Source organism: Microchirus variegatus (assembly GCF_963457635.1).
Source record: "Microchirus variegatus genome assembly, chromosome: 1".
NCBI classification, from domain to species: Eukaryota; Metazoa; Chordata; class Actinopteri; order Pleuronectiformes; family Soleidae; genus Microchirus; species Microchirus variegatus.
The window spans coordinates 40,589,497-40,613,654 of record NC_139802.1 but is presented as its reverse complement, the minus strand read 5'-3'; the positions used below and the strand labels follow the sequence as shown (position 1 = coordinate 40,613,654).

The following is a 24,158-nucleotide window of genomic DNA, read 5'->3' as shown; positions in this document are numbered from 1 at the left end:
GGACAAGAACGTCCAAGAGCAACATAACAAAAAAAACAAAATTGATATAAATAAATATAACAAAGATTTCTTTCTGGATCACTATTTTTTCTTTTCTTAAAGAGTGAATAAACATATTTTAAATATGGAGAATGAACAGAGTTATTTATTGTTTTGAGGTTTCAAAAAGCAACATCATCTGATTGATCAGGACTGTGTTAGGGATGCACAATATTGGGCTTTTTTGCAGATATGCCAATTTATAAAGGGTGCTTGGGTCGATGGCCTATATGGTAATATGCATACTTGTGTGATACCGATGTAGACACAGATCTTCTTCATTGTGCAAAAATAAAGAACCATAAACATATAGACGTCAAGGAGGTAGCAGCCTATTATTCACCCTGCTGTTTTAGTCCATAGTCATATCGGGGGGGATCTTTGCGTGTTTGCCAATATTGGCTGATACCGATATCCTGCTGATAATATTGTGCATCTCTAGACTTTACTGTATAATCATGTGGGTTGTTTGACTGGATTTGATTGACAGTGGTCGTCTGTCGTAACAATAAAATTAATATTAATACAAACAAAACAAAACAAACAAAACAAAGCATCTAAAGATGTAACATTTGGGCATTTCTTACACAAAATTGAGAAAACGATGGGGGAATTTATAAATCGCTGATGTAGAAGATCATTAGATGCAGCTCATGACATAACTGGCACCTGAAGTCGTAAAGAGCTTGAAAAAGACAAACGTAAATAATAATTATCAACACTTTTCCTGCTCAGACATGTTTCCATCTGTGTCATCAGAGCTTTGGACAGATCAGTTCACGAAGTATCAGAAACAACACATACCCAGTTATTTTCCGAGTTGATGGGTTTTTTTTTTAATGCCCATAAAGCTTGTGACTAATGAAACAGGAAACAGCACCAGTGTGTTGCCTCTGCCACTCTGTCAACTATTGTGAGCGGTGCTGTGTACGTGTGTGTATATAATGCATTATGTGTGTGCATTTCACGACTGCATTTAGGATAAAAACCCCAGGCTACCGCTACTTATTTTCTTTGAACAATTTAGCCTAGCTGTGGTTAATGATTAACAGTATGTAGCACTATACGCCACACAATATCAGCTCTCGATTGAATACAAATACATGTCAAAATAAATATCAAAAAGGTACATGTTCCGCTCGTCTACTTAAAAGGCAAAAAAAATACTGATTACATTAAAAACCACAAGCATTCCTTTCAAAAAAGATATTAACATGAGAACAGAAAAGGAAAAACAGAATAAAAAAAAGGAAGAACAGAAGTGTGAAAAACTTTTTTTATGGCCTTGTAGGGAAAATAAAGTGAAGAGATGTGTTTATTCTTTTCAGCACGAGGCTGGTCAGTCATATCCGTCTGTCGCAGACAGGTGAACGAGTGTGAGGAACAGCTTTTGAAGGCAGAGCCACCACAGGTGGCGTCCATTTGTCCTTCAGTTCAGAACAGTGCAAACAACTGTTTCGGCGTTTATGATTCCAGCCGGCCTCAACTTGGCCCGGGCAAACACATTTGTTTACTTTCAGGTCATTGTTCTGCCTTCTGATGAGGGAGACGACCTGTTCCTACCGCAGGAGAGAAACAACCAGCTGTCTGAGACACGGTGCAGAGTCTCTCCCGCGGGCCACCACGGGGCTGGGTTTAGAGAGTGGAAGGTCTCTGGAACACTCTGCCTAGCAGTTAATGGAGGCACAGTCTGCTTTTGCTTTCCCCGCGGAATTAATTATCCTCATGAGGCAGTGTCCGAACTCCTCCAGGATCAGCCGCTCTGCGTCAGCCTGAGGCTGTTGAGTCTGTTCGGCCTTTTTGGCCTGTTCCAGCAGACACTCGCACGTCGCCTCCAGCACCTCCTTTGTTACAAAAGTATATGGCTGCCTGTGGAGAAACCAAAAACAAAGGCTAAGATGAGAAAATGCATCATCGGACAGTCGTAGAGGTGGTGACACCAGCACGTTCTCCATGCACAGCAGCTCAACAACACCATTCAACGGGACGACTGTCTAGCACGAGTCGGGAATTTATCGAGTGAAGTGCGTCTGCCTCTGTTCCACTGAGGGCCAAAAAAAATCATTTTTACCTTGTCAGTATAAAGGGATCTCATATATACATATATATATATACATATATACACACACAAACATACACATACATACATACATATATACATATATATATATACATATATATATATATACACATATATATATACACATATATATATATATATGTGTATATATGTATATATATATATATATATATATGTATATATGTATGTTTATATATGTATATATATATATATACATATATATACATATACACACATATACATATATGTATGTATGTATATGTATATATATATATATATATATTCACATATACACATATATATGTAAATATATATATATATATACACATATATACACACACACACACACACACACAGACACACACACATATATTTCTATATTTCAGAAATCTGGGCAGCCAACAACTGACACCAATTTTCTTTTTTTCACCCATCTGATAAAATATACATTTTTAAAGTAACACAATGTATGATTTGCTCATGGGTTCCCAGAGGTATGCCATAAAATAGAACATTTTTGTTCTTTTTGTGGCACTGACCCAAAACCACAAGTTCCATGGCACCAATACAGGCCATGCAGCCATGCTCAGGCATTGACAGGTGACATTCACCCTGTTGTGTTATAAGTTGATGTAGCATCAATAGAATCTCTAATAGAACTTTGACCTGTCCCTATATCATTTTCCTTCCACAGGTGACATCAGTTGAAGGTTGATATCCTAAACAGGTAATACAAAAAATGCTCAACTTTAGTGAGATGGTCCAATTGACATTTTATGTCTGCACTGCAGCGCAACTATTTACAGTACTCCCAAAAAAAGATAAGGTATTAACTGAATCTTACATAGATGAAAAAGGTCATTTGACAAAATACAAAAGTGGGACCTCGTCTTTCTCATCTGAGCTGTAAATGTGTTACAGTACCTTCCACTTCCACTTGAAATAACCGGCGTCGTCCGCGTGAGCAGGTCTGAGATCTGCGAGGACAGTTTGGTCTTGGCTGCGGTCTGCTGCTGCACTCGCACTTCTGCCGCGTCCGCCAAGTGCATCAGCGTCTTCCTCTCCGGGCTCTCCTCGAAGTTCTTACAGCCGATGCATTTACAAATAGACGAGCACATGATCTTGGCCTGGTCAGTTGAAACGAAAGGAATATACAAAGCGTCAATAACGGTGTATAACCGAGAAAGGAACTACGTTTATACTTAGCTGCTGCAAAACAACACGGGGTGCAAAATAACAATAGTAATAATAAAAAAAACGGAAGTCCGCGAAAAGTTCTATTCTTGGCTCCACAGTGCAGCCCAGAGTCCTACACAAACTTCCAGCCTCAGAGGATTTATCTGTCCAGTGGATACATGTTATATATGACGGCAATGTGCCTGATCACTTTTCCAAATGCTAACTGCTGTTAGCTCCCAGTAGCCTCTGTGGCTGATGTCATTTCCTGTCCCTTAAGTTACGCTTTACTTTTTTTTTTAAGGTGGACCTAAAGAGATACTACTAAATCGAGCGTTAAGAACAGGGCTGAATGTTGCAACCCCCAATCGTACCGTATCTGGCGGACTATTAGGTGTGAAAACGACAACAGAGCGAAAACCCACCTCATAGCACTCGCAGTAGTTCTTCAGACAACCCGATCTTTTGCAATTGCAGCCCTTGCTGTGCCGACGTTCCGACTCTCCTTCTTTGCCCTTACCAATTTTCGGTTTGAAGGCCTCTGGATTTCGATCCAGACATGTCTGTGAGAGCAAACATTCATCAATCAAATACCAATTTCAACCGTCTGCAATCGAACTGCGATGATGATTAAACCTCCTCCTCACCTTTATAGCTTTGAGACGCTCCGTTTCGTGCTCCAGGTTGTTGAAGCAGTTGTTGCAGTTACAATTATTGCAGAATTCACCATTTGCAAAGCAGTCGCAGTATCTGGAGAAAGAAAACATTTCTTTAGTATTGCCTCTCAAAAGAGTGGCTAAGACATCGAGTATGATGCATGTTAACTGTAAGACAATAACTATTGTCTTTTATTGGTTAAGAATGTCAAATGGGTCAAGGCTTGGGGGTACGAAGTACTGTTGTTTTCAGCACACACAAATGTAAGCCTAGCCTAACCATGTTGATAAATGTAATTGTGATCGACTTGGGAGTTTTTAACAATAAACATCATCCTAGGGCATTTAGGGATACAACAATTCATCGATTAGATGAATCAATTTGCTCTGTATTTAAAAAAAGAAAAAGAAAGAAGAAATCACTGAAGCTGGGTCCACGGTTGGTGTAGTGGTTAGCACTCTTGCCTTTGCAGCAAGAGGGCCCAGGTTCCCTGAGTTCGAGCCCCGGTTGGACCAAGTGCCTTTCTGCAAGGAGTTTTCATGTTCTCCCCGTGTGTGCGTGAGTTTACCCCGGGTTCCCAGATTGCATGATTTTGGACTGTGGGAGGAAGCTGGACAACCCGGAGAAAACCACCACACACACACACACACACCAGTAGAACATGCAAACTCCTTGCAGAAAGGCCCTTGTTCGAACCCGGGTCTTCCTGCTGCAAAGGTCAGACCACTACACCAACTGTGTGGCATGCTGGGCTCGTAATACTCAAATTTAAAAGTGAATGATAAAATAAAAAATTAAATATTCTGCTTACTTCGCCAAATAACCAAATTGATTTAGTGACACATGTATTCATTAAAAGGTCAAGCGTGCAAAAACAATCCAGACTTGCTCAGAGTCATACTCACAGTTTGAGACACTGCGACTTGGTGCAGTTACACGGTTTCCTTGGTCTTGAGGTCGATTCAGCTGTTGACATGCTGCGGGCCAACAAAATGCTAATTAGAACACATTAAGTTCAACTGTTAAGAAATGATGGATGAGGAATATGTATATTGTAGTTTTCCAACTGTAACAGATATTAGAAATCTGAAGCTGACAATAGTCATATGGCTATTTTCACTTGTTATATGCATTAAGCCAATTTATTTCGGTAGACGGATAACATACACAGGGAACGGCACAACAACACTCCAATGCTTATTTCCATAGCCCTGTCCCTAGAGGGGGCTTCAAAAATATTGTGGCAGGTTTTCAGATAGCCAAGATAGTGTTTTACCAATTAGGAAGTACTTGCTGTTTTAGTTGCCAAGACTGTGTCAAGCATGGGTTTCATTTCCTTTTTTTTTTTTTTTTTTTTTTTTTAAAATCTGAAGCCAAGTGATTTCATTGTCCATGCACTTTCTTACCCATTAAGTGGCAGTCTGGCCTGAGTCTGGACAGCAGTGGACGCTGGGAACCCAGTGCTGGCGAGGGTCACATACGGTGACTGCTGGAGCTACAGGAGGGCAGAGGACACAACGGTAAACGCCTCACAAATGCATAGCGTACATCGAACTTAGAAGACTACAGACAACACACTCTCCCTAACCTGTGTGACGTATTGTGCTGGCACTACTGCGTAGCCCACGTTCCCGCCCCCGGGAGCTGGTGCCAGGACGGTTCCTGGAGGAAGGTTGGTGAAGTTGGGCTGGATTTGGGGTAGTGGAGTTGCGGGCATAATGAGGCGTTGCTGGGTCTGAGTGGTGGTTACTACTTGTGCTGCTGGCTTAGGTGCCACCTGTGGGGGTGGGGGTTGATCCATGAATGCAGCTCAAGGAACATTTCAGTCAATATTAATGTGAAATGCTGTTTAAAAAAAAGGTTACCTGTTTCATGGTCTGTGCTGGGATGATAGGGACAGACATCCTCACTGCTCCTGTGCTGACCCCCATAGGTTTAGCTGTGGAATGTCAACGGAGAAATTAGAGAGGAATCATTCCCCAGAGAGTATTATCAATGAATCAATTGTGACCAGTTAATGTCCCATGAACAAGCATGAAAGTGGAGGATATAAAGCAAATACACAGGATAACATCTATCTACTGTATTTGTTAAAACTAGTGCAGTGCCCGTAGGAAGTATGTATTCCTATAGTGGGAGCTGAAGAAGATTTTTCAGTTATGGTAATGAATGATAAGGAACGTAAAGGCTAACATAATACAAACACACATTTTTTCATTTAAGATTAGCATTAGCGGTTGCACAGTGTTCGTATTATGTTAGCCCTACGCTAATGTTAATCGTAGCCTCGCTAGTTTACCTTTGGAAACAGGTTTGCCCAGTTAGCCGCAAAGTAGTAGCATGCTAATGCTAATGCGTATTAAAAAAATACGTAAACAGAGAGAGCTGAAGAGGTCACACGTTTGGACACAGCCGTCAGAATACTGCGCTTATTCAAATTAGTGGGGGGGGGGGGGGGCGTTTAAAACCTTGTTATGTGGCAAAGTCACTCATGTATTTATGCATTTATAACTGATTTATACCATATATGTAGTTTTTATGTTCCCGACAACAAATAGCTGTCTGGAGACGTTCCAAAGATGGCTGCCAAGAGGAAAGACTTTCCTTAAGGGCACTTTGATGTAAATCATCATATATTGCCACAGTGGAGCTTCAACTTGTGCCTTTAGTAGTACCTCAAACGCACTGTGTAGAAGAGTTTTTTTGTTTTTTTTACCTGTCTGTATGGAGCTGGTGCTGGGACCACTGGGTTGTCCTGTGCTGCTCGCTGTGGTCGCAGTGACGAGGCGGACGTAGTGGAACCTGCTTCCTGGCACCTGAATCTGCTGAACATTGGACTGGGTGGCCAGTGGGATGAGGGTCTTGTACTGGGAGGCTGCGACTCCCCCCACAGACACAGACTGCACTGGTTTAATATTCTGAAAATGTTCCACATTGGGGGTGAAAAAAAAAGAGCCAACTTTAAGTGTAAATTGCAAAAGGTCAATGAGCATTTAACACACTGACATTTACAGTGGATGTTTTTTCAGCCACAGGAGAGATTATGAAGTCTATTGTGAGTGAGCCGTGTACCTGTATAGCCGTCTGACTGGTGGCCACCTTGACCGGAGAAACAGACGTGGACTGCTGGACTGCGAGGATCTGCTGGTTGATCGCTACGTTGACAGGCAACGTCACCGACTTCAGAGAGGAGCTGGATGTCGGTGAGGCCACGGAAACCACAGTGACCTGGTAGAGAGGGAAAGAGTAGGATCATCTTATCAATTATTGAATTCCCATGAGATTTATAGGTTTCACTTATTCACTAAGTATCAGTGACCGACCAGCTGAAATTTAGATGCTGTATTGCATTTAGCTGGAGGATTTTTCTGAAGTCTAGCTTCACTTCCATATTCACTGTGCCCACAGAAATGGCATTACCACAGCTACGCTACACTCTAATGCAAGGGTGTCAACTTAAAAGCCTTTAATTTCTTTTCAAACTGCTGGTCTCATACGGAAATGGTTTATTGTTCAGCATTCGATTTTTATATTATAGATATTAAACAATGATTAAAGAGTAGTTTGGTATTCGATAAGAATTTACTGTGAATATGATGAAAAAAAGAAAAAGAGAATGGTAATGGGAAATTAACCTTGCTGGGAGTCTTGAGGGGTGAAATAGCAATCTTTTTGCCAGGAATGCTCTGTATACTCGCGTTGTGGGTTTCAGACAGAGTGATGGTCCTCGGGGGCATCCCTGGGGTCGTCTGCGTTAGAACTCGTCCTATAACAAAACAACAGGTGACATTTCAGTACTTCAAAAATGATAAATGATAACAACAATTATGATTAGGCAAAAAACAATTCAAACAGCCTCACCAGCAAAACCAGCAGGAATCGACGTCTGCGGAGTGAGGCCTTTGCTGTTGACAGTTTTTGTGATGTACAACTTGATTGGCGCCGCTGACGTTACTGCCGATTTCTTCGCAATCTGTGGAAATAATCAATGAAATTGACGTGTGCTCTATTCATTTACCCTGGTGCTGCAGCTGTTTTAATTCAGTTCCTTCCAAGGTTGTCAAGGAAACAAAATATTCAACCTTTTCAACTACTGATTATTCAATACAGTCACATTACAAGCAAAAAAGGGCAATTATTTTTATACAATAATACATTAAATATGTTCTTTTAATACAGACGATAATATGTTTTCATATCGTATGACTAAAACTGTATTTACTGTACTTTAATGTTAACTGTTGACCACATATCATCCCATGAGGGAGTGACTTATATTTACTTTACATATAAAAGGTTTTTTAATCCGTTTTATATATTATGAGGTTAATGTTATGACACAATCTGTGCCTAACCCTTCTTGATATGCTCATCTATGATTACTATGTATTGGACAACATAGATAGTCTATGCAGGACAAATGTGTGGCAAAAAACCAACTAAGTTGAATTGGAATTAACTATAGAATTATATGAACATACAATGCATCAATTTAAAGTATAATGCAAACTGAGCAATACCTGTAAGGCCTTCAGCTGCTGGGCCTGTAACGTCGTCAACTGGTTTCCAGGACTGCTCACCACTGGCTTTAGCTCTTTCCCACCAATGGTCACCACTTTAAACTGTGTCGCTTGAGACTTCACATCACCCAAAGTCTGTGAACCACCAGGCTTGTTGCCCATAGGAGGCAGCTGCAGCACTATAGGCTGCCCCGTCTTTCCTATTGTTGTGACCAAGAGTTTTTGTCCGTCCTGCTTGATGACTTGCGGCAGAGCGCCCGCAGTCTTTGCAGCTTCTGTGGCCTGAGACGAGGCCACTTTGTTGAGGATGATCTGGTGGTTTGCGGGAGAGATGGTGAAGGGAGCTGTGAGCTTCTGTAATCCACTCGTAGAGACGCTGGTTATACTCGTCACACTGTCTGTCGTCTTGGTAGCGGCTGTGGATGTAGCCAGGGCTGTTTTGAGGGTAAGAAGGGACGGTGGCGGACTGGAAATTAAAATTTGACCCCCTGAGCTGCTGCCAAGTATAGAGTCTGTGGAGGTGGTGGGAGTCAGAGACGGAGTCTGCTTCTCTGCAACCATGGGTGTATCCGTTTCCATTGGGACCGATGTGTCATCACTGGTCTGTGACTGCACTGTGATGGTGTTAGGTTGGGAGGGAGGGGCGTCCTCTATGGCCTCAGTGTCCATGATCTCATCAGGCAGGAGGCTGTTGAGCTCTGGTGACACCACATCCATGCTTGCAACGTCTCAGCGCTCTTCTGATCGTAAAGGAGAAACACAATTATTTTTCAGTTACTGTAAAATTTTACAAATAACATTTTTTTTTACTATTACAAAAACACAGAATCTCTTAAGAAATAAATGTGTGCATTCAATAGGATTCTGGATTTTGCTGCAGGGCACCATTCTATTTGACTCAATTATTGGGTAATAACAATTATTTGATTACTTGAAACCCTAAAACTGCCAAATGTGTTTTTTATAAGCTTCTTAAATGTTTTATTTTTTTGGTTTGTGGACAAAACAAGACTTTTGACCATGTAACTGTCATACATAATAAATGTAACTACATGTAACCAAATATAATGTAAAATAAAGTCAACTACTCTAACATATTGCTAAATAACTTTCTGTATGTATTTATGTATAATTCAATGTCACTCGTCGCATGATGCATGTACAATGATACACTCTCCGTTCTAGTGGCGGTGCTGTCACTTTGCGGGTAACACAATCGCCATGCATTGTGGGAAATGTAGTTTATGGTCAACGCGCGCCTTAAAGCAGCATAGACCTATTTTAACACTGATTTTTAAGACCAATGAAGCACTCGTGGGCCACATAAAATGACGTGGCGGGCCACATCTGGACCCCGGGCCTTGAGTTTGACACATGTGTGTTAGAAAGACATATACACAACCATAATACAAGGCAGTTAGTGCTAGCGAGTTAGCCATGTCCACAGAAAAACAAAACACTGCGGTTTATTGACACCTGTGAATAAGTTTTCAGCAGTCACGTGAGACTTAATCAATACAACAGTTTGCTCTGTGTTAGTAACATTAAACCCCTAGTAATTTTGACGGGAGCTGACAGCTGATCGTGGGTTCACTAGGCCACGACGTATCTTTGTCCTGCTGCACTCCACTCAACATTAATCCACCGAAACACACGTATGAACACTACCCACCCTATTGTAAACACACGCACACACGAACAGCTAGCTGCTCCTATTGTTTTCGCGTCCGCTAGAAAACGTTGCCGCACGCATTCATATTCATTAAAAAACACCACACAACGGGTGCAGATGGGGGTCAAAGGGCGAGCAAAATACGACAAGCTGTTTGCTGGCTGCGTTTCTATTTCAGGCCGGGGTTGGATTTCGAAAGATCCGCCATTTTTACCTCGTCATCAGCTCAGTTAGCTCCCCGGCTAACACTGAGCTGGTAAATGATGAGGCGCTGCATTTAAGCCTTTATTTACAGTTTGCAATGACATCCGCACGCATTCATATCAAACAAAGCGACCACACGATAGCTTGGAGGAAGAGTTGCTGCTAAATGAGAACTATTAGCAAACGCTTAACTCTGGCAACGTAAACAATGCTAGCTTTCAATAATGTCCCTGTCACTTAGATGTACACTCGGGCTGAAACATTTAACACAACTGCAACTTAATATTTCCCTAGCTGAATGTAGAGGGATTATTTGGGGATATATAGCTTATAGTTACAGTGGCCTGACCAGTTGTTAATATGTTGTCAGCATCTAATTGACCCAGATAAAACACATCACATTTGTACCCATGTAATGAAACAGCTAGAAATGAAGGTATGTGACCTGTGTTTCTGACAGCGCACACGGGTACTGTGCGGTAATCCAATCAAAACAACTCTGTGTTCAGCTAACTAGTGTTTTACTTTACACTTTCAATGAGTTCACCATATGTTCTTCATTTTTTTTTTATTAAGAAACTTTGTTCCTACATAGACTGTGTCATATGTACTCAATTGCAGGGAATACCTCGGCCCCTGTACTCCTCAGGCCTCTAAAGGTTAGCTTCCCATCATCTTTATTATTATCATCATCATAATAATAGAAAACCACCATCATTAGGAGCTTCCTAACCAGCAGCCCAGCATCAGCGGGCAGGACAACTGTACTAGCAAACTTGCTGAGCTTGCTAACCCTAAGCTAGCTAGCCCCCAACATTATACCTCAACATTCATACACATTCTCAAGTGCGCAGCTTCCCACTGAATACCGTGTGGCGGACTCCGGGGCGCGGCGTCGGTCGGTCGAGCTTACCGGGGGATCTTGCGCAGGGCAACGTTTCCAGATAAAAACGAGGAAAGCAAAGGGCGATTGTTCAAAATACCGCGCCGAGCGCCATTCCTCCCTGACATTTCACAGGCCGGCCACGCCCTCCGAGCCTGACGTCACAGGTACGCAATTTTTAAAGGAACAGGACACACGAGAAGTACAACAGTTCCTGTCAAAAGGCAAATGTCAAATTCTTGGATATTGACAACAAATGTACGTTTCTGAATATTTATCCCATTTATTTTACAGCTGCATGCACTCCAACAAATATTACAATCACTGGTAGAGATGTTATAATATATTTTGTACATAAGAAGATTGATTTTGTTGTTAACTTGCTGAATCTCCCCTAATGTCATAGGTTTTCTGGTGTAATTCAAAGAATGTATTATTCCTTCAAAACTGCCAATATGATAAGAGTATATAAACTGTTAATCTCTACACAAATAAGCATGATTCCCCCAGTCACATATAATATAATAATATAAAGTAATTTATCTTACTTGATCAGTTTATTTTCCCTCATTTTCTTATACTGTGAACGTTTCTGTATTTATTCTTTGTATTCGTAGAAATAGGCCCCATGGAAATTATACAAGGAGGTAAAAGTGGATAAGATGCTCATGATGAATCCAATAAGAAGCATGTAGAGCAATGTTATGGGTGTAAAACATCAAAGACAGACATACATTTAAAAAATATTTTTTTTACTATGAATATCTTCTGGTACACTTTGACTTTAGAATTATAAAGTCATAGAATAGTTATGAATGTCAGTTGTTTTGCTGTTTTAACTCTTTAAAGAAGAGCTGTTCACCATCAGAAACAACAGATGCAATATATGGTCATTATTTCATATTACTCACTTCCCTTTCACACTTGAAGATCTGCTTTATGAGTAGATAATAAAGTAAGGACCCAAAATCAAAATCAAATTGATTTGTGCCATTTTACCAAGCAAAAATATGAAACATTTATTTAATTTTTTATTGAAAACAAAAATATGTATTGGTTGGTTACTGTGTGTCTGTGTAAATAATACCATGGAAACATTATTTATTCATCAATGTATTTATTATCACTAATTTGATTAATAAATGAGTCATCAACTATTTTGATAGTCGATTAATTGGTTTGAATGTTATTATCATAATAATTAAAACAAGTTTTCTGATTTTTCAGCTTATTAGATAGATATTCTTAGAATATGTTCTGATTTCTTTGTTCCTTATAATAAACAAGTCATTTCCAAGTTTGGGAAATATTGAGCATAATTTTTTTTTTAATTATCTGACATTTTCCAGACCAAACAAGTATTCGATTAATCGAGAAAAATAATTTGTCCTGTTTTTGTGTGTATGCATGTTGCAGCAGGCGGACTGTACTGTCTGTGTGTCTGTCTGTCTGTGTGTCTGCCCGTCCGTCCGCCTCCGTCTGTCTGGAGGACCATACGAATGGGAAGCCTCGCGCCGCTCTTGGCAGAGGAAGCGGCTTCTTGTTGACACTTCGTTGGCGAAAAATGGCGACCGAAGTGAGGCAGGAGCTTGCACTGCTCATGAATTCAAGTGGATCCCACAAAGATCTCGCTGCCAAGTATGTAGCACAAATTATACAGCAACGTATTTGCCTGTTGTTTGCAGCTCTAATACTTACCCGAATCCAGGTACCAACGTTATAGCGGCTAGCAGAGCGATAGCTGCGAGAGAGCGAGCCATGCTAACGTTAGCAAGCCGCCTAGCTTCATTAGTCATGTCGAGTGGTTAACGTTTGATATTCAGTCACGAACCGCAATTGTGCGTGAAAACACAATGACCTCGTAAAACTATTTACACTATGAGATAAATTGTGTATAAGCACATTTGGCAACGTCCACTCCATTATTACTTTGCTCGTATTTTGACATGTTAGCATATGTAATGTATTGCTCTGTAGCCACACAGTTGATGCTAAACACCAATATTGCTTGAACCAGTTTTATCAACAGTGTTGATAACATTGTTATCAGTACAATAAATACATAAAATAAACGTGGTCACTCGAATTTAACGCATTTGCACCTGCTTAATATGTGTTTTTATTTTGCGAATAATGTGTTACAGTCCATTTGGCAGGTAAAAAAATATCATGGGCTTTGGATTGACATCATTGTCTGCTTTTATGTTTGCTGATATTTTGCTGTCATTATTATTATTTATTTAGGTATTTACATTGTGCATCTATGTTTTTTTGCATGTATGTTTACATTTTATGAAAGAAAATGTTTTTATTTTCCCAATCCTAAATTCTCTATATTCTCTATGTGTTTTCTTTTTTCAAAGGTTTTGAATTATGAATGTGTTAACTGTAAAATGCTAAACCTTGACTACCATTGCCAGACGCTTTGTTGTGTACTGTTGGCATTAGAAATGTGTTAAAATATAATATTGGTGTACACTTTAGCAGTCATTAATAAACCTGTATAATCTGCTTCAGATATCGACAAATTTTGGAGAAAGCCATTCACTTCACAGATGCAGATCAGCTGGAGTCGCTGAAGGCTTTTGTTGAAGCAAGTATGCTCTCCCCTCTGTTCTTTTATGTGATCGGCATTTTCTGAACGTTTGGTCAGTCGAAGGATATCTCATCGCAGCATTTCTTTTATCGACAGTGGTCAATGAAAACGTCAGCCTTGTCATCTCGAGGCAACTGCTCACAGATTTCTGCACACACCTGCCAAACCTGCCAGACGCCACAGCTAAGGCAGTGTATCATTTCACCTTGGAGAAGATTCAGCCGAGAGTTATCTCCTTTGAGGAACAGGTGAACACTCCTGCACACTCTCACAGCCCTGATTACTGTAAACATTAAACAATAGAAATGTGTCATGACTTTATTTTCTTACATATTTCCAGGTAGCATCAATTAGGCAGCACTTAGCAACCATTTATGAAAAGGAGGGAGACTGGAGGAACGCAGCCCAGGTTTTAGTTGGTATTCCCCTGGAAACAGGACAGAAGTAAGTGAGCTACCGACTGATCTACTGATTTTTTTTTTTTTTATAATCCCACATCTTTAAACTCCCCTTTGTGTCTCTCCTTAGGCAATACAATGTTGATTATAAGTTGGATACATACCTTAAAATTGCCCGACTGTACTTAGAAGATGATGATCCAGTGCAGGCAGAAGCCTACATCAACAGAGCATCACTACTTCAAAATGAGTCCTCTAATGAACAGCTACAGATACACTATAAGGTACAGTCTCCTTAATGATATTATGATCACTTATAGTGCTGGGCAGAATACCAAGTGTTACACAGTACTATTTATGCAGTCACTGTAAAGCCATGCTTTAGCCAAGTGGAAGTGGCTCTTTTGTTATTTATATCTTATGTGTGTGGGTGCAGTGGAGCTGTCTGCATTGGTTGTGTGTACATACACCTGGTCATATAATATATCTTGAATTAGTACTCTATGGGGACCTTGTCTCTATGTGTGTAAATAAATTCTTCCTCCTGCTTTCTTTCTCAGGTGTGCTACGCAAGAGTCCTAGACTTCAGGAGGAAGTTCATCGAAGCCGCACAGAGATACAACGAGCTATCCTATAAGTCCATTGTACACGAGAGTGAACGACTAGAAGCACTGAAGCATGCCCTTAACTGCACCATACTGGCCTCCGCAGGTACCATCCAGGCTAATGTGCCCACATTCATTTTTTTAAAATATTTATTTTGGCAAGAGCCTTGCTTTACAGAGGTTACCAAACCAGTCAGAGCATGCGTTTTGTGTTTTAAAGCAGAAGCTTACAACGTCGGTCATTAAGACAGACATCCTTTGTGAGCCACAGTTCTGACGTGATTGGGGAAAGGGAGGGTTGAACAATAGAGTCCTTTGTTGAGTCCACTGCAATTTTACCATTATATATCATAATGGTCAATTGAATTGTTACCTCACAGGCTACTCACCACCTCCCATTTTGACAAATTATTCTTTGATTTACCAAAAAATCGACTGACCAGTGGGCCAGACTTTGGACTGTCCTGGTGTAAAGTAAAAGATGTGTTCCCACATATAACTCCTGCAAGCCCCTTTTTTTTGCAGGTCAGCAACGCTCCCGTATGTTGGCCACGCTCTTTAAGGACGAGCGCTGTCAGCAGCTGGCAGCCTACGGTATTCTGGAGAAGATGTATCTGGACCGTATTATTAGGGGAAATCAGTTGCAGGAGTTTGCTGCCATGCTGATGCCTCACCAGAAGGCCACGACGACAGATGGTGAGTGGAGATAAATGAATGTGTTGACAGGTGATTAAACAAAATACACTTGGAAACAACAAAAACCTTGTTGTTATCATGTTGCACTAGTCACTTATTTTAAATTAAGCTAGTCTTAAATATATATTGCAAATCAAACTGCAGTTATTTTACCTTAATTATCAGCCCAAATTCTGTGTGTGAACCAAAAGTGTGTGGGAGCGGTACAAGACCACCAGAGTAGATGCTGGTGAGTTTTGCCAAAGTCCAACTAGAGTTTAATGAGCCTCCCATTTACGGTCAGTACGTAGTTGGTATCTCAATAATGGCTTCACAACACTTTCACATGTGCTAGACTGGAAAAGCTGTTAGTTGGTGATGTAGTGTGTTATATCATGAGCCACACTTTGGAGTATTGTTTGTGTGATCTTCACCAGTATTGGTCAGCAGCAGGACACACTTTAATGACTGACTGGCACAATGTGTCTGAAACGAGAAAGGAAATCTTTATTTGTGAAATAAATTTGTTCTCCCCCTTTCACGATCTTCTGGCTCAGGCTCCAGTATCCTGGACCGTGCCGTGATTGAGCACAACCTGCTGTCTGCCAGTAAACTCTACAACAACATTACGTTCGAAGAGCTCGGAGCGCTGTTGGAAATCCCGCCTGCAAAGGTGTGAAGCATGGATGAGATTAACAGATTAAAGCACCCAAACCAGTTCTTTGGAAGAGTTAGTTGGATCTAAAATGAACTCTTCCTGTCTTTTTCTTCCCTCTTTAGGCTGAAAAGATTGCTTCCCAGATGATCACTGAAGGACGCATGAACGGATTCATTGACCAGATAGATGGCATCGTACACTTTGAGAGTGAGTAATGAGAACCAGTGTTTTAACATTCATGAGCAGAACTCGATTAGTGCATCAAATTATAGTAGTTTTATTAAAATTCACCATTACTCACTCATTCACTTACTCATCTTCTACTGCTTTATCCTCCACATGAGGGTTGTAGTGACAATTCCATCTGATATAGGTGAAAGGCGAGGTACACCCTGGGCAGGTCGCTAGTCCATCACAGGGCCACATAGAGACAAACAAACATCCACTTTCACATTCACACCTACGTTGTCCAATATGCCTAATCCCCAAATGTCAAATATAGATATGAGCCCTCTGTGTGTGGCTTCTGGTTTGCAAGTCGTTTCATTTCTCTGTCTCTTCTCTTCTTTCGTTTCCTGACTCGAGCTCATCAGCCAGGAAATTATCTTTTATTATCAGTTGACGGCGATTAAAATCAAACCTGAGTCAGCATGTGTGGTGTCCTTGGATTTTGACATCATAAGATATAAAATAATAAAATATGTGGTCATTAATAAATCAGGGCTTATTGAGCTGTAAAATATAAATTCTATCTAGCAGACTTGTTTGTCCCATATGTATTCGACCTGAAGTCTAGAATAATTGTGTATATGTTGTTTGCGTCATTCAACCAACTGCATACCTATGTGCAGCCAGTAGGGGGCAACCTCTTCAAGCACGAGTGATAAAAAATATCTGTGCTGTGATGGGACAAGCAAAGTGGTCACACATATAAATGATTTTCCTGATTTTCCTGATTTTTTTTTTTTATCTCTGACAGCACGTGAACCTCTCCCTACCTGGGACAAACAGATCCAGTCTCTGTGTTTCCAAGTCAACAACCTCCTAGAAAAGATTCGCACGGCTGCTCCAGAGTGGGCCGCGCAGGCTATGGAATCTCAGATGACCCAATAAACATTCCCACACTCACCTAAAAAGAAAAAAAAAACCCACCAACAATCCCATGCTCCTTCAACCCGTCCTGAGGTTTTGTCTGCCTGCTCAACCACATCACCACTTTGAGTCCCAGCAAGAGGAGACTCTCCTTTTTTTTCACCTTTTCCCACACAGATAACAGTTCAATTTGTCTTTATATTGAATAATCTGTGACAGACGAGGTGTTACATTAACTTGGACTGGGAATTTGGATACGAGTCTTCAAATAGTTGTCGTGTCATGTTATTGAATTAAAATGATAAACAAGCTTTTGGCCTGTTTTATATCAGATATTTTTTTTCAATGCACCATAATGAAATGACAATATTTGTAAAGTTTTTTTTTTTTTTTTGTTCTGATTTTTTTTTTGTACACTTCTCACTCCATGGGTATAGAATTAAATTCAAAGCTGAGAGAAGTAGTTCAGCCGCATGGTTGTTATTTACGTTCAGTTTCTACTGTAACTCTGTAACAACTAATTAAATTGTTATGTAAATTATCATCATCTGTTTTCGGGCACTATTTATTGAAATCTGAAACCTGCCTGGTCACCACAGAAATCAAATCCTTTTCATTTGCAAGTAATTTAATCAAAATCAAAACATAAAAAATGCTCACAAAACAAATGATCATACAAACAAGTATTTGTGAAGGCAAGGCCTTGTGTCCTAGAACAAAAATGACAAAGAACTCAATTACTACTAAGATCACGTTATATAATAATTATTATAATAAGTTGGGATGTGACAATCAGCTTTTTTGTCCCTGGTCCAGATCATCTTTTTTACTGTTAAATATCTGCTGATAATGATATTGAGTGCTGATCTGATACTTCAAAAACAACAATCAGCTCAGACTATGCCCCCTGATGGCCGGAGTTGGGGATAATGTTTAGTAGTTTTCTCTGTCATTATCCCGCAGTAAACTACTGTATGTAGTACTTGTGGGACTGTTACAGTGTTTGGAGATTTGACAGCCATAACTGACAGCGGCAGTGTGGAGGCATCTTGTGTGTCGTGGCCGATTTTGTCCACATACCGGTCGCTGGCTTCCCTATTTAATGTATCCCGGTATATTCCACATCCTTTTTGGGATTTTAACATTTTTTTTTTTTTTTTTTCTTCTCCTTGTTCACTTGCTGTTTGTTTACGTTCGCGAAGCCATCAACATGGCCGCCACGTCCCAGCATGCAACGCGATGCCCAAGCCAGGTAACTTGTCAACTTCTGCCCAAGTTTCCCTCATTCTTTCAAAGCAAACGTGAGGAGCAGTAACGCCGTTACTAACTAATAATGTAACGCGTTGTTTTGTAAAATTCTGTAACTCCGTTTCCGTTACCAGACGCTGCGTTACTCCGTTTCCTTTTTGTGAAGTTTTACAACTCAGTTCCCATAACATTTTAGTTATCAATAAAGTTTAATTGAATTGAAAAAACAAAGCATTGTCGTCCCCGAGCGTCTAACACGTAATCAAACACGCGCCATGGTGGCGAGCGAGAAGGGGAATATACGTTTCTTCTCGTGGAGGTATTCTATTCACATTATTTTCAACTAAAAAAAACAACATTTCGGTAGCTTGTAGACTGTGTCCCCGTTCAAAAATACTTTCTACGGCGAACAACAGTAACAGCAACCTGCTGAAGCACCTGGAGAAGCTGCATGCTAGTTAGCAGCTAAGGTAGCTATGACGCAGCATCCGAGACCGAGCACACACCCACTCCACCGAAGCAGCAGCGGTTGGAGTTCGAAAGACGGACCCATAGCCTGGCAGTGGCACAACTTGATAAAACAATAGCACGGTATGTTTAATTGTTTATTTGGACCTCTTTTAGCAATATCAGGTTATTCCAGGAACATTTTATAGATAAAAACACATGTTTTTTCCCCCCTCAGATATGTGGTGGAAAACATGCTACCCATCTCCACAGTGGAGGACCCTGCTTTCAGACAGATCATCAGCATGGTGCCGTGCACAGGTAATGATAATACTAATAAAAATGGAACCTGCATGTATATATCATAAAATATAATAATATAATATGATTTTCAGTTATTTATATCAGAAAGAATCTGTATATTTGCTTTTAAGCCACTTGTTGCAGTTTGTTTTTGAATACCAAATAAGAAAGTCAGGCTTGAAGTTTATAGGCTATGGAAGACTTTATGGCCTGACTGAAATAAATAGGCATTGAAAAAATACTTTGATGTTTGTGTTGTCGTGTACATCGGATCATATTGCTTGGATGATTAGATTCAGTGATGTGGATGCAAATTAATTGGAACGGTTGTTTTAATCTACAGTTTCTATTATTCAGCATCAGTACAGAACCGAAATGACGGCCAGAGTGGAACTCGAATCGATCAACCTTTATTTAATGGGAGCATTGGAAAAAAAAATGTTTTACAGTAATTGAAAAGTCACTTTCTCAGTAACGCATTACTTTTTGGTTACTATTTGGACGCTAGTTACTATTTTTGCTATTCAAATGTTCCAAATAATATTCTAAATCCCCCGGTGCATGAGAGCTAGTTAAAGTAATGCAGGGCATCATAGCATGTTGAGCTATGTAGAGCAGTTAATCAGATGCATTCAAAGATCCTGGTAAATGTCAGCATTTCTGCAGGATCTACAGCGTGTTGACCTTAGAGGAACACCTGCAAGATGCATTCAAGTAACCTAAAAACCAGGTTTTAGTGACTGAGATTTAAATAATTACTATCATGTAGATCAGTGGTCACCAAGTGCTGGCCCATGGGCCAAAACTGGTCTGCCAGCATCAGTATTTAGCCCAAAAATTTAGTTTGTAAAGAGCATTTTTTTTCGGATACTATTATCTCACACGTGTGTCTTAAAATAGTCTCCGTAACAAAGAAGAGTTTTTGGCTCTGACTGAAGACATTTTAAGACACTGGGAACAGTCAGCGAGGAATGGAGTTACCTTTTTTTTATACCAATCTATTTACTCAATGTGTTTTCTTGTACAAGATTGGATAGTTTAGATTTAAAGGAAAACAAGTTTAGATGAAGAAAACAAAGATCTGCCTATACTTCTATTTGAAATGAAGAGGTTTTTATTGATGATAAGAGAAGTTATTGGGTTTCATGTAATTCATATTTTCATAATGTTGGAAGTTTGAGTCAACAGTGAACTCCCTCACAGCCAGTCATCTATTCAGGGAAAGATGGATGCAATGACATTTTATTGTTATCATAAATCATGACATTGTTTTCCATCATCACGGTGTGTCACCACCAGTTAATATCTAACCGGATGCAAGATATGACTATCAATGACCTCAAGGAAAAGTAAATAATCATAATAATAAAAAATAAAAAGTCACAAAGTTACATCTTTACTCATCTAAATAATACACAGTGTGTGATTATGGATTGGAAATAATGGATTGAATCAACGAACACACTCCAGATGTTTCCGCGGTGGCACAACAGCATCTGGAGAAGGGCGTAAAGGAAATGTGTGAATTTCATAACGAGGCAGTACTGTATATATGGTTATGCTCCATGAGTTCCGCTTGTGTGTGGATGTGTTTCTGAGTCAGTTTCTGAAATGCTTACCCGCTCAGAAAATGCCTTGCTCCTTTCTGCGGTCGATATCTCTCATCAGTTGACAGCTCGAGCAGCATAGACAACACCAGGAGACCATAAAGTCGTTACACATTGAACCCTAGGAAGACAAAGACGGTTCTCTTAGAAGGTGCAGCCCTGCTCTGATTGACACCGGTTTACACAGGTAAGTGGAGAGTATGTGTTTCCGTTTGGATGAGGAGGGGCTGAGGGTCAGAGCATATTTTTTGTACTTTTTGCTCAGGTGTGTTTATATAGTTTGTGAACATTTTTTTTTTCCATCAGATTGCCTAGGTTGTGCTGAAAAAGGCATATAAGACACTATATATTGCACATTCTTATAACCTCTGTATATACTGTATGTTAAACATAGTTATGCGTTCTAATGGTTAATGCTGGCGCTGATCAATGTATGCACATATACATGTATGTGTGCTGATATAACTCCGGCTGAGTGGGTTGTAAACTATGTCAGTTTTGTTTCACTATTCCCTATGACATAAAAGATAAGGGACGATTAGGGAAAATGCTTCTGTATATAATCCTCAAAAGAAGCCATGATAAGAATGATTCAGTCATGGCTAACAGCAACATTTTTTTCATAAATCTCTTTTTTGACAAAGAATCAAAGGGATTCTTTGTCAAAACTATAAACCTCTCCCATGGGTGTGTACATATTTCCTTTTTTTTTGCCCCAACCTTTGTTTATTTTCTTTCCTTCCATGTCCGTCTCCGGATGTTTTTCTTTGTTCTGACATGCATAACTTCCATACTACTGGGACTAATAAAGGGTTTTCTTATCTGTATTCGATGACCTTTTAGAGGACCATGACTCAGGCTGGCCCAAGCCTTTATGGGGCCCTAAGCTGAATTTGATTTGTGGCCCCGCTCCCACCACCTTGGGGACACCATATTTTCAGGTTCACATTGAAATCACCAACACGTCAACAAATGACACTAAAATCCAACATACAGCACTAAATCAGCTATTGAACCTCGTCCATGTTCTCTGCAAACTTACCTTGATGTTGTACTTGGTCCTGTAGACACTGCGCATGGCCATGCCGTTGCCACACAGGCAGCACTCATCCATGGCACTGGCGATGCTGCAGCCCAGGCACGTGAAGCACCAAAAACCATAGCAGCCTGAGGCAAAGGTGGGAGAAAAAAGAATTATATACATTCTGTGATATGGCTGGACAATACATCTACATTATATCTTTATTGTGACATGAGGAAATATAGCGTTTTGGATCTCTGTGATGACTTCCTGGTTTTTGAGTCTGTTGCATTTATAATCATCATATTTATTATATTGAAGAAATTCTATTATATATTGAGGGCAGCACGGTTAGTGTATATAGAGGACCGAAAGTGCCAAAATTAAATAAATACACCATTAAATAATTAATTAAATGTGTAATTAATTAATTATTTAAATACACTATTAAATAAATACACTATTAAATAATTAGTTAAATGTGTCAATTAATTAATTAATTAATTAAAATACAAATTGTAATGCATATTATTTCAGTTATATCGCCCAGCTTTTAGCTTGACAAAAATTGTGATATATATCAATATTGTGATATCAAACCTTCACAGACACTGATATCATAAGATAAAATTTGTTCCTGTATCGCCCAGCCCTAACGTACCTTATCAGTATTATAAATCACTCAGTGAATAATGAAATGGATCTGGGGTGGATATCCATCAGTATATTTGTATCTATCAACATCTACATGCAACGACAGGAAAAAATCCATAGACTGTATATAAAAATAATGTCGTTTTACCATTTTAATTCATCATGGGGAAAATTCCTTTACTACAACACCCCGATTTACATCGTGTGCTACTAAAGAAGACTTGAATCTAGCGACCGAGACCATTAACGGATCAGGAAAACGTTTACTGACGTTATAAATCAAGTTATATCAGCATTTTCTTGAGCGTTGCTGTCATTTTTGAGGGCGTTAATATGCATAAAAACTCTGGAAACTTCGCACTAGTGGCATTGTGCATGGACCTGTGCTCAATTGCGCCCCTCAATCGAAAGTCGTGATTTTTCATTTAGCATTGAATTTACATCAGAGTCAGCTGTCTCATCTTGAAACACTGTCACACCTGAGGCTGAAAATTCAATATCTTACTCTGTTCTCTGTAATTATCATTTTGTCTTCCAAAAAAAAGAGGAAAATAGTGTGGATTATAATTCTTGGTATTGTTAAATGCTTACAGGTTCCACAATCACTGCAGATATCACAAAGGCCGGTCTGGAAATCAGAGGGACTGTATTTCCCAGGTTGGATAGTCACAGTCATGGCCATTTCTGTGAAATGAGAAGGTTTTTGTTATGTTCTTATCGCTGATCTTGGGTCAAATGCTGAGGAGCTGAGGTCTGTTTTGAGCTCATTACTTCTGTGTGTTCCCCCAGCAGAGATAACCATAAATTACACCTAAACATCAAACAACGTGGAAAAGGAACATGAAGTAAAGCCATCCATTTGGGATTCCCGGCCAAGTGGTTACGAGGTAAATCTTACCAGATGGTTGGAGAGTTGAAGGACGGTGCGGCCGACAGTGGAGGCTCCTGGACAACAGATTGAGACCAGGAGGCAGCGTCAAGAGTCTTTGTAACTGATCAAAGCCAGTGACTAATGTGGCCGTGTAGACCTTATCATTGCTTTACAGATAGTCCCAGCATATAGAGGTCATTATAGCACACAAACACACACCTACACCCAACCCACATCGGCTGCAATAAACCGCAACTGCACCCTTTGTTCACATGACTAACACCTGCTCTTTCTGTTTAGGCAACAATCAACACAAAGATAGACAGAAAAATAAATTAATATATAACTCGCCAATGAAGATGAGTAAAATACACACACAAAAACGATACGACAAGGTCTTTATTTCAAATTATTGTTGACCCTTAGAACACAGAGCATTACTATGTTTATATACAGAGAAGTACTATGCAATATAGAGTGTCTTATATCCTTTATTTCAGCATAACTTAGACAATCTGGTGAAAAAATTAAGAATTTTCACCAACTATATAAACGCACCTGAGAAAGAAAGTACTCCAAATTTTTAAAATCGGATTGAGTTTGAGAAATTTGTAAGTACATAACAGTTCAATGTTTTATGAACAGAAAGAAAAAAATGATCGACCGTACGCTGTCGCCGTGGCTCCCTGTGGGATTGGGTTCCCTATTCAGGGAAACACAATAGATTTTAATGTTAAGTTAATACGGAGGAT

The 24,158-nt window shown here is 39.9% G+C and overlaps 3 protein-coding genes across 3 annotated transcripts; 1 reads left to right on the top strand and 2 right to left on the bottom strand.

Moving 5' to 3' along the window:
- Window positions 1-1,541: 1,541 nt before the first annotated feature.
- Window positions 1,542-9,189, bottom strand: lin54 (lin-54 DREAM MuvB core complex component; the record flags this gene model as incomplete). Its single annotated transcript, XM_083901621.1, has 13 exons — window positions 1,542-1,908; window positions 3,044-3,246; window positions 3,721-3,858; window positions 3,943-4,045; window positions 4,858-4,929; window positions 5,359-5,447; window positions 5,541-5,729; window positions 5,818-5,891; window positions 6,669-6,870; window positions 7,025-7,180; window positions 7,588-7,718; window positions 7,814-7,925; window positions 8,473-9,189. 13 exons carry the CDS (start codon window positions 9,187-9,189, stop codon window positions 1,707-1,709), a joined length of 2,388 nt encoding a protein of 795 aa, XP_083757747.1. The 3' UTR covers window positions 1,542-1,706.
- Window positions 9,190-12,733: 3,544 nt separating this feature from the next.
- On the top strand, window positions 12,734-17,565 carry cops4 (COP9 constitutive photomorphogenic homolog subunit 4 (Arabidopsis)). The gene is made up of 10 exons (XM_083886695.1): window positions 12,734-12,869; window positions 13,749-13,828; window positions 13,924-14,075; window positions 14,168-14,271; window positions 14,356-14,509; window positions 14,786-14,936; window positions 15,356-15,526; window positions 16,063-16,178; window positions 16,286-16,370; window positions 17,143-17,565. Exons 1-10 carry the CDS (start codon window positions 12,796-12,798, stop codon window positions 17,274-17,276), a joined length of 1,221 nt encoding a protein of 406 aa, XP_083742821.1. The 5' UTR covers window positions 12,734-12,795; the 3' UTR covers window positions 17,277-17,565.
- A 3,311-nt stretch (window positions 17,566-20,876) lies between these two features.
- Window positions 20,877-23,453, bottom strand: plac8.2 (placenta associated 8, tandem duplicate 2; the record flags this gene model as incomplete). Its single annotated transcript, XM_083900769.1, has 4 exons — window positions 23,434-23,453; window positions 23,127-23,219; window positions 21,903-22,027; window positions 20,877-20,981 (listed from the first exon to the last, which is right to left on the bottom strand). The coding sequence occupies exons 2-4, from the start codon at window positions 23,215-23,217 to the stop codon at window positions 20,877-20,879; spliced, it is 321 nt and encodes a 106-aa protein (XP_083756895.1). The 5' UTR covers window positions 23,218-23,219; window positions 23,434-23,453.
- Window positions 23,454-24,158: the final 705 nt, after the last annotated feature.

Excerpts from the sequence above, each read along its gene's own strand:
- cops4 (XM_083886695.1), top strand. The coding sequence starts at position 12,796 with ATGGCGACCGAAGTGAGGCAGGAGCTTGCACTGCTCATGAATTCAAGT. Across the intron at positions 14,510-14,785 it reads AGCTACAGATACACTATAAG|GTGTGCTACGCAAGAGTCCT; the intron begins GTACAGTCTCCT and ends TTTCTTTCTCAG. Across the intron at positions 15,527-16,062 it reads GAAGGCCACGACGACAGATG|GCTCCAGTATCCTGGACCGT; the intron begins GTGAGTGGAGAT and ends CTTCTGGCTCAG.